This window comes from Microtus ochrogaster, linkage group LG2 (genome assembly GCF_000317375.1).
Source record: "Microtus ochrogaster isolate Prairie Vole_2 linkage group LG2, MicOch1.0, whole genome shotgun sequence".
NCBI classification, from domain to species: domain Eukaryota; kingdom Metazoa; phylum Chordata; class Mammalia; order Rodentia; family Cricetidae; genus Microtus; species Microtus ochrogaster.
In genome coordinates, this window is record NC_022028.1 from 48,072,059 (window position 1) to 48,081,987 (window position 9,929).

The 9,929-nt window shown below is 48.1% G+C and overlaps 1 protein-coding gene across 1 annotated transcript in view; it reads right to left on the reverse strand.

Annotated features, from left to right (window-relative positions):
- The window catches only part of Trappc10 (trafficking protein particle complex 10), a 68,997-nt gene that overhangs the window by 4,121 nt on the left and 54,947 nt on the right, over nucleotides 1-9,929 (reverse strand). The window contains exons 19-21 of the mRNA XM_005360282.3: nucleotides 8,655-8,781; nucleotides 7,395-7,565; nucleotides 3,826-4,003 (exon numbers count right to left, since the gene is read on the reverse strand). Of these exons, the coding sequence (XP_005360339.1) occupies nucleotides 3,826-4,003; nucleotides 7,395-7,565; nucleotides 8,655-8,781 (476 nt within the window). The remainder of the gene's footprint in view (nucleotides 1-3,825; nucleotides 4,004-7,394; nucleotides 7,566-8,654; nucleotides 8,782-9,929) is intronic.

Below are 9,929 nucleotides of genomic sequence, written 5' to 3' on the forward strand. Positions count from 1 at the left end.
GAACAGTCAAGGCACACCATTGTTTCAGTGCAACATTCAGTTCTAGTCTAGACTGGATCACATTAGATGTAGACAGAAAACCACCCTTTCCATCAGACAAGGGAGGCGGTATAAACTAAGCTGCCTGGAAGTAGCTGCATCAAGACCTTGATCTGTGCTGTGCTTTGGTCCTCAGCTGGTGGTGCTACTGCAGGATCACATCGTAAGAGTGATAACTCCATCAGTGGGGTCCGTGATGAGTTCATGCAAATGGCTGCTAGTAGGTGGGCCTGGTTGGAGGAATGTCACTGGAGAAGAAGGGCCTTTGAAGGGTCTATCTTGTCCACAGATCCTTTTTTTTTTTCTCAGCTTCCTACATGCCACGAAGTAAGCAGACTCCTTCATCACACTCCCCAACCACCACGTTTCTGCCTTGCCTCAGTCCCAAAGCAATGGAGCCAGCTGAGGACGCCACAGCCAATGAAAAGCTGTTCCTCTGGATTCCACAGGCACCTGTCTCAGGGAGAGAAAGCTGCCCAGCACTGCCTGGATACTGCTCCTGGGTGCCACCATTCATGGAGTGAGAATAATGCCATCAACCTTCAGATGCTTCCCAAGGATGTAAAAAGATGGTACACTTTGCATTACATAGCTTGGTCACAGTAGGTCATCAGTATATGGCAGCTGTCATTAACATAAATTATTTTGTTGTTCTGAAACAGGGTCTGGCTGGTCTGGAACTCACTATGGGAACCAGGTTGGGCTCAAACTCAGAGACCCACCTGCTTCTGCCTCTGCCTCTGCCTCTGGAGTACTGGGATTAAAGGTGTGCACCACCACTGCCCAGCTGTCCAACATGTTTGGCTCTTAAACCCCCTCCCACCCCTTACTGATCTAGGATGATCCTGACACCCAGTCTGAGGTCAAGACAACAAGTGAGGAAGGACAGCCCAGGCCAGGATGGTGAGCAGGAAAAGACCCTTCCCACAAGAAGCAGACAAGCAGCAAGGAGGTCACAGCTTCCTATGCCATGCCTGACTTGAAGGCCAGGAGCAACAGAGGCAAGTGGGGTGGCCATGAGGTTAGCTGGTGCGCAGACAGGCAGGGAGGCAGCTGCAGGGTGCCCCATCTCCAAGTGAGTGCCAGGCTGCTGCCTCCATGCCACACTCACGCTGGTTTTGATGAAGGCACAGGCCACTCTTCACCAGCATGGACTTGCTGGGAATGGACAACTACTTGAGAATTCCCTCCACAGTCACAATCATCTACAGTTCAGTTCACTCCTCCTCCTCCTCTCCTTCTTCTTTGGTGTGTGTGAACATGTGTTATGGAGCACATGTGGACATCAGAGAACACCTTGCAGGAGTCAGTTCTCTCCTTCCACCATGTCGTCTCAGGGATCAAACTCTAGGTTTGGTGGCAAGCATCTTGACTCACCGAACCATCTTGCAAGTCCAAAAGCATTGTGAAGTGTGTCTTGACAGTTACAGAGGTCACAGGAACCCAGCCTTCCCTACTGTGAACAGCATGGCCACCAGGCAGCAGTCTTCAAAGGCCCACCACTTTCAAAGGCACTTGGGTCAGACTTTTTGTTTGTTTTTGGTTTAATTCCACAGAACCACAGACACGGGCTGCCTGCCCTCATTCTGACCTTTGTCAACCTCAGATCCATTACCCTTCCTGTAATGCTGTCACTTGAGACTGTTCCCATCTTAAATTGTAATCTCTTCAGAAGAGGAGTCAAGATGTCCATCAAAACCCTGTGTGTAGCCAGAGCTTACAGCTTTACCCCATCAGTCAGTAGCTGAGGAATCTGAGCTACCTCAGTCTGGTGCTTCACACTTTTCACACTTTGAGCTGCAGGACGGCGGTGAGAGCGGAATGTGGAGAGCGTTCTGCACTGTGTGCTGCAGTGAGCTGACGCCACACTAGCTCAGTGCGTGAGCTAATGACTGGCGAGCTGTGGGCATCAGTGCTAGTATCCAGCAGATACTTTCTTGAAAATGAACCACACGAGGCTACCGTGTTATGTTCAAAACAAACAGTTCAGAGAAAAGCCAGGCGATTCCCACCCGTCATCCCAGAACTTCAGACGCTGGGGCACGAAAACTTCCATGAGTTCCAGGCCAGCCTGGGCTACAGAGTGAGCCTCTCTCTGTCTGAGGCCCCCTCACCACCTTCCCTGTCAAAAACCAGCCCATCAGTATTTGTCATGACTTAAAACTTTAAGACTTTAAGCATAAAATGGAGTTTGCAAAGTTTGCATTGCCACTGTGCAGGTGAGCTGCTCAGCTGTGGAGTCTGAGGCTGTGAGTGAAATGAAACATTTTTACAACTGTGCACAATTAGGAAACCCTGTTTTCTAAATGATTACTCATGGTGCTACAAAGTAACACCTGGCCAAAAAGTGCTCAGGGCAGGACAGAGAGGAAGTCTGCATGAAATGAGCAACTTCCCACTTCTAAGCAGTGGTGGTCTGTAAAAGCTTCCTCAGGTAATTCAATTAGTACACTGTCTCTCCTCAGAGTGGACAGATGAGGCACAGAACTTCGATTACCTCTGATTAAGCTAGACAGCAAAGAGATCAAAGACACCACAGCAGTCATTTTTCTACTCGGGAACAGAGTTATTTTTCATGAAAAATGAATGTCATGCTATGTGTATGTACACGATGATACACTGTGTGAATCAGATACACACATGTCACTGCAGACATGTGGAGGTCAGAAGACAAGTTTTAGGAATGCGTCAGTTCTCTCCTTCCAGAGTGGGTTCCAGGGGTTGAACTAGGTTGTTAGGCTGCAGAGAGCACACTTTCACTCTTGAGCCATCTGCCAGCCCTGTTTGATTTCATGTGCATTGTATGTTCCTGTGTTTGTACATGTGGAGGCCAGAGGTCAACTTTGGCTGTCATTCCTCAGGCACCATTCACCTTGCTTGAAGATATGGCCTCTCACTGGCCTAGATCTTGCTAATCTGGCAGGTCTGCTTGTCTCTGCCTTCCCAGCACTGGAAAGACAAGTGTTTGTCTCCACCCCCAGCTTTTCCATCTAGGTTCTGAAGACTGAACTTGGGTCCCTGTGCTGGTTTAGTGACCGAGCTACTTCTCTAAGCCCGTTTTTGAAATAGACTCTCAAATAGCCCAGACTGGCCTAGAATTCATTTTAACAGAGGCTGGCCTTAAACTCCCGATTCTTCTTTATCTGTCTCACAAGTTCTGGTGTTACAGGCGTGCACCATCACACCTAGAACATTAGTGTGTTAAAAAAAATCTTTATATTCCTATCAATGTATGTGTAATCAATGTATGCATTGTGTAAGCATAGACATGGCATGGCACACATGTAGACATCAGAGGATGTTTGGGAACTGGTTCTCTCTTTTCACTGTGGGCTTCAGGGCTGAACTTAGGCCATCGAGCAGGAGCTCCATCTGGGTGCTTTCACCCACTGAGCCATTCTGCTGCCATATTATTTTAAAAACTATAAATATTTGGTTCACCAATCATGTTTAGAGTGATTGTGAGAACTGCAGAGCCTGGGGAGAATAAGAGAGGATAGTGTGTGGTCAGGAGCTTCAGCTGTTGTGAACACACTGACACAGCTTTAGGGTAATGGTGGGATGCTAACCCTACACAGAGGGCAGATGCATCCGTGGTCCTGAGTCCCTAGACTCCTGCCCAGTGCCTGTTAGAATGCATAGTAAACCAGAGCTGTGCTCAGTCAGCCCAGACTGTGCTGTATCATGAATCTATCAGGCAAATGCTGGGATTCTAGAACTCCCAGGATGCCGCATGTCACTGGAGACCGTGGAGCATCGCACCATCAGGAAGAGCTTGAGGCCTACCTTCATACATAAGCTTGGTGGAAAAATATTCCTCAGACTCCACGAGGGCTTCATCCTTGTCCACATCCAGGAGGTCGGCGAGCCGTGTGATAGACACTTCCAAGGAGCAGAGTGAGCCCGTCCTACAGTACTCAGCCCCTGCAGCAGGGAGGATCTCAGCTCTCACACTGTACAGTGTCTGGAAGGAAGGGACAGACAGGACAAGGCACAGCTTACCCAGTAGCCAGAGGAAAGGCTGCTGAGGGCCAGGGCAGAGCTGTCCACTCACTTTTCAGCACAGGGAAAGCCACCCCTACTACGTGGCCACAGAGCAACCTAGGCAGCTAGTACTTAGAAACATGGGCCTCTCCTCTTTTCTTTTCTTCTTACATTTATTATTGCTGGTGAGAGGAGAACATGAGTATGCACACGCCATGACATGTGTGTGGAAATCAGAAGCCAACTTTGTAGAGCTGCTTCTCTCCTCCCACCTCTTCACAGTTTCCAGGGATCAAACTCAAGCTTTTTGCAACACCTTTCCCTTCAGCCAACGAACCACGGGAATTTTCAAAACATGGGCGCAAAGGCAGTGGAGTGACCCTCCATGTGTCTCTCCCACATCAAGGTTACTAACATTTCCTTCATCTGCTTGATCTAAGTCTCCATTAGAGTTTAATGCCTAAGATAGTCAGAGGCAAATTCCAGACAACCTGCCGTCTCACCTCTTACGTTAACACTGAATATTACTAAAGAACAGATGCTTTCTTGCCAAAACACAACATCATTACCAGAACTAGTAAAGTTAACACAAACCTCTGGGTTAATTTGGTCTATAACCCCCTTTTCCTTATTAGCCTCATTCTTGATGTTTTTTTTGCACAAACCAGTATTTTATCAACACCCATCACAAACCAAGGCTCCCAACCTGCCTGCTGCTAGTGGCACGGGAGAGAGGCTCATATCACACATGGGCAGTTCAGGTTCTGCCTGGCATGCGTGGAGCAACAGATCATATCTCAATAGAAAACATTGCCTTGCTATTCAAAGGAGGTATCTGAGATCAAGAATCATGTTCTTCTGAGGATTCATGGAAAGATGACAACTCCTCTGGGGATTCATGAAGGTAAACCAGTTCTCAGGCAGTCTTGGTCGTGATTTTCTTATCAAACACTCAATTAAGTCTGATCAGACGCTCACCAATCTGATGGGCTGCTCTCTTGCTCTCCCATTATGGGGCCCCGGGAACTGACACATGCAGACATGAGAACACGAACCCAGCCCTCTGACTGGGGTGAGGTGGGGGGCAGGGGTGCTGCAGAATGCTGAGTAGTCCATCCACACAGGCCAGCTCTGGGTGTTCAGCAGAGATAAAAGGTTACCCATTCACACATCCTACACCAGGCATTAGCTGGATCCACTAGGTGGAATGAGTTTTGAGCCTAGCAGAGGACACATTTCCTAAAGGCTCAAGGGTGCTGTCTACGGTGGCAGTGGATTGATCTCAAGTTACCCTCTCGCACCGGTTTCTGGAGAAAAGTCAATGGGGGCAGGAAGAGCTCGCTCCGAGAGGTGTCAGCACCAGTCTCTGTCACTGGACTGCTGACTCTACAAATCTGTGACTAGAACCAGGCTTTTCCAGTACGAAACTACCAGTCACAGGCAGTGGCATCACACCATTCTGTGGCAGCATAGGGACAACTGATGAGTCACAGAACAGAGTGGCTCAGTCAAAATGTAAACACAAGCACCAAGACTATCAAGCCCTTAGAAACCTTTCTGACCTTGACTTTGGTGATAGATTCTTAGATCTGAAACCAGAGATTCAAGTGATGAAGGGAGAAAAATTAGATTTCATCAAAAGCAAACACTTCTGTGCTTCCATGGATATCGTCAAGCAAGTGAATATTAACTATGGAAGGGGTACATGTGTACAAGTTATACATAGTAACGGACAGCCACTTGAGATATACCAAGAACTTACAATCTAATGTAAGTGAACAAAGGATTCAAGCCAGCATCTCTCTAGATGACCTGTAACTACAAAACCACATACCACTTGGCCTCTTGGGAATCCTCCTACCTCACCCCCCAAACACTCTGCAACCTCTTCGGGATGGTCTTGACTAAGGAGCCAGCAGCTGCAGTGCTCTAAGGTGCAACCCCGGGACCCCCAGAGAGCTGCTGGAGTCCTGCTTCTCAAAAGCCTACCCAGAGTTACACTGTGACCCAACTCCACTTGGGGGTATTTATTCCAGAGAACCAGTTACGTGTCCTGTGTGTGTCCACAGAAGAACTCATGTGTGGATTTCCCTAGCATCATTGTCGCAGGAGCACATTATCAACAGGAAGATTCTGGCCACTGATAATGGATGGACATGTGGTCCATCGGCCGTGAAATAGCATGTAGCAAAAGGAACAAAGTCCTGATATGTGCTTTCAAATGGACGAGCTCTGAGGACACTGCCAAATAGAGGATGCTAATCACATGTCACATGGTATCAGGGTGAGAAACTGAGGAAGACACAGACAGACCTGCTTGCAGCTTATAGATTCACCTGGGTAAGGAGGAAATGAGGAGTAGCCATGGCTGAGTAGAGAGAGGCACTTTTGGAACACAAAGTATTCACCAACAAGCTCTGAAAAACGGTCACATAACCGAGTGTTAGGACATGTGGAAGGCACATGCTGAGCACTGTCACACACAGAGACACCTCAACAGCTTCCCACACAAAGGTCCTGACTGATGCTCAGTCTCAAGAACATAGTTAAGAAAGCAGCCCACCAAAGGTCCATGACTACAACTCTTCAGGAGGAACCTGGTTCTTAGCTTGCAGGACCCCTGAACTGGTGTGAGAGGAAGGGAAAAGACACAGTGGTAACAGAAGCCAGACAGACTCCTCCACAGCAGTGATTCCTGACTGCTGATCATCACATACTGGAGCTGTGTGTTGGCACTACATAAAAACAAGCCACAGCACTGGCTATATTTAACTCGATGGCTAATGTACAGAGTTGAAAATATGGGCTTCAAAATAATTAGACTGATCTGCTTAGAGGGAGGTAGAAAATAAAAATGGTTAGTGTCAAGAACTATAAACACAAATGCCTTTCTATCTGCCCAGCACAAAGTCAAGGAACTGAGCTGACTTAACCAACCCAACCAGGCTTGTGTGCCCAGCTCACGGCCATTCAAAGCAGCACACTCAAACTTAAACAAGAGGCAGATTAGGAGAAAATAATTAACTTTCTCCTGTAACACTTCCTTGCTTTGTGTTTGAAAGCAGAGGCCTGGAGCAGGAGCTCAGGACAGAGATGAAATGACTCTAACATGTATTCCAGATTGTTAGGACAGCAGGAGAAGGCGAGGAGTCAAGGTCACAGACCATCAGTATTATCAAGAGCAGGTGCACCCCAGGAAGGACACATACCACAAAGTGGACAGGCATAGGCTTAGCTGCTCAGAGGTCACAGCCTTCCCTGAGCTGTGGCTCCAGTATATTGAAAGAATCCACCTGAACCTCTGGAGTATCAAGAACACGAAGTGCTCATACTTCCATCCCCACCTCCTTTCCCAATAATAGATTACATACAAAAAAGTTCTCCACTTGGAATTCGTATGTGTAGGGCTTCAAGGAGACAGTCAGCTGCTCTTCAGAAGCTGGGGAAAATCCTACAGAGAACCGGCAGTGCAGAGGAGGGGGAGGTTCCTGAGTCCACGTCAACTCCCAGACAAAGAACACGGACTGCTTGCTGTGAATAAGCTGTAATGAGAAGCACAACTTTGGTCACAGTTCTGGGAGCCCTGGGGAGGACATAGGCCTTTTGCTTTATGTAAAGGGGCATGTGTCAGGCAGTCTGCTGTGAGCCTGTGGGTTCCTGTGATTTCGCAGCACCTACCATGTCTCAGTCCTGCCTGCCTGGTCTGACACAGAGCCTGGCCCCCGGCTGGTAAAAGAACTCTGCTTTATGACTACATAAGCTTCACAGCATCAGCGAGCATGAAAAGGAGCTTTCAGAATCATTATTAGTATACAGCAAGCTCCCAAATGGCTCCATAATGGGGCATTAATGCCACTGTCAAAGCCGGACCAATGGCACTTCCTGGAGGTGGTAGAAACTTTAGGAGGTGGGCTAGTAGTTGAGGAAGGATATGAAGAAAACATTTGGGCCCTGCCTCCCTTCCTCTCTCTCTCCTCTTTCTCCCTGGTTCCAATAAGGCCAGGGCAACAGCAACTTTGCTCTACCACGCTCCCCCTCCCCCATGATGGACTGCCTCCGCACAGGACCAAAAACAACCAGGCAAAGTGACCATGAACTAGAACCTCTGGAACCAGGAACCAAAGAAGCCTTCTTTCCTCTCAGGGACTGTAGCACAGCGACAGAAGGTTAATATGACTGTCACCCAGTTTGCATCCATGTCAATCATTTCCTATTAACATAAAGTAACTTAGGAACAAGTCTAGCCAGACGCATGGCCTAAACATCAGGGGCCATACCTACAGGCTCAGGGACAGGTTCAACAGAGATGGAACAATGGTCAAAGCCAGTAACACTGACTGTCCAAAAGTACACAGGAAAGTGCAAAAAATGCCAGAGAGTGAGGGCCCAGTTGTGAGCTTCTCATAGCAACATATATATTACATACATACATACGTATATATGTCCCACAGGTGGGCTTAGAAGGCTGAGGGGACAGGTGGGCTACATAGCACACAGTACTGCAGCTCTGACCCAGGCCCTCCTGCCCAAAGCTCATCCAATCAGCATCAGGCTCTGCTCAGCTTCAGTCAGTCCCCCTGGTCTCCTCCCCTGACCTGCTGAGAATCTGGCACTCAGATCAGAGCAGTTACCTGCTGGGACTGTGTGTTCAGGGGCGTCAGCCTCAGGTCGGCAGCATGACCCATGTCTTCCAGCTTACTATCTGACAGCTCAAAGTCCAGCTCTGACAGGTTCTGGACACGGACCTGCACGTATTTCCTAGAGCACAGAAACAGAGTGCGTCACTAGGGCTCTTACCCGGGTCTCGACTACGCGAAAGGGAGACCCTGTCCGAGGGAATCATGACAGACGTAGGAAGAGTGTGTGGTGTCAACGCTTTCATTTTGGAACACAGTTAAAGGTGTCAGAATAAATAATCTTTTAAACAGGAAGCCTGTGAGAAACGGACCTGAGGAAGTTGATCTGACGTGTGGCCAGTCAGTTTCTTGCGGGGAAGCCTGACTACCCTTCCCCACTTCAGGCCTTCCCTGCTCACTTCTGCTATCTGTAGAACACTGAAAAGCAAGTCTTTAATAAAGACTTAGAATCACCATGGAAACAAATCTCTGTGCATGTCTAAGATGGGTGTCTAGATCAGATTAACTGAGCGGCACCACTCCACAGCTGGCACCCCAGCCTGAATAAACAGGAAAAAGCAAGTGGAGCACCAACACCCATGTCTCTGCTTCCTGACTGTGACACAAGACGAGGAGCTGCCCACTGCCCTGCTGCCACCCCTTCCCTGCTATGCTGGACTGTGTCCCCAGAACTATGACCCAAGTAAGCCCTTCCTGAAGTTGCTTTGCTCACAGCAACAAGACGGGTATAATTACAGCTGTTTCTTTTTTTTAGCTGCTTTAAATGAAGCAGCCATATTCTTTTAGAGATTACTGAGGTTTCAACCTTTGTATGAAATGTGTGTTACATGAAGAGAAAAATACTGTTCATATAACATTTCATTCTTAAAATTTTGTCAAATCCCATCGGTCTGTGAGAAAGAGGACTGTTACAGTAAGAGGGAAGTATCTGAAGCAGGAAGAGCAGACACTCTACGGCCCTGACACTGCTGTCATCTCTAGACGCCCCCTAGGGTGGATGACACTTCTAGAGTGGGTGCTCAGCTAGGCAATGTGGCTCCTTCCAGAAGACACCAGCACACCCGAGTCACCTGGGGCTGGAATACTGGTGTAGTGAGAATACTATGCAGCAAATGGAGCAGCTAAGTGATGTGGGAGTGTCATATATCAATCTGTTGATTTCATTGGTTAAGCAATAAAGAAACTGCTTGGCCCTGATAGGTTAAAACATAGGTGGGAGGAGTAAACAGAACAGAATGCTGGGAGGAAGAGGAAGTGAACTCAGAGAGA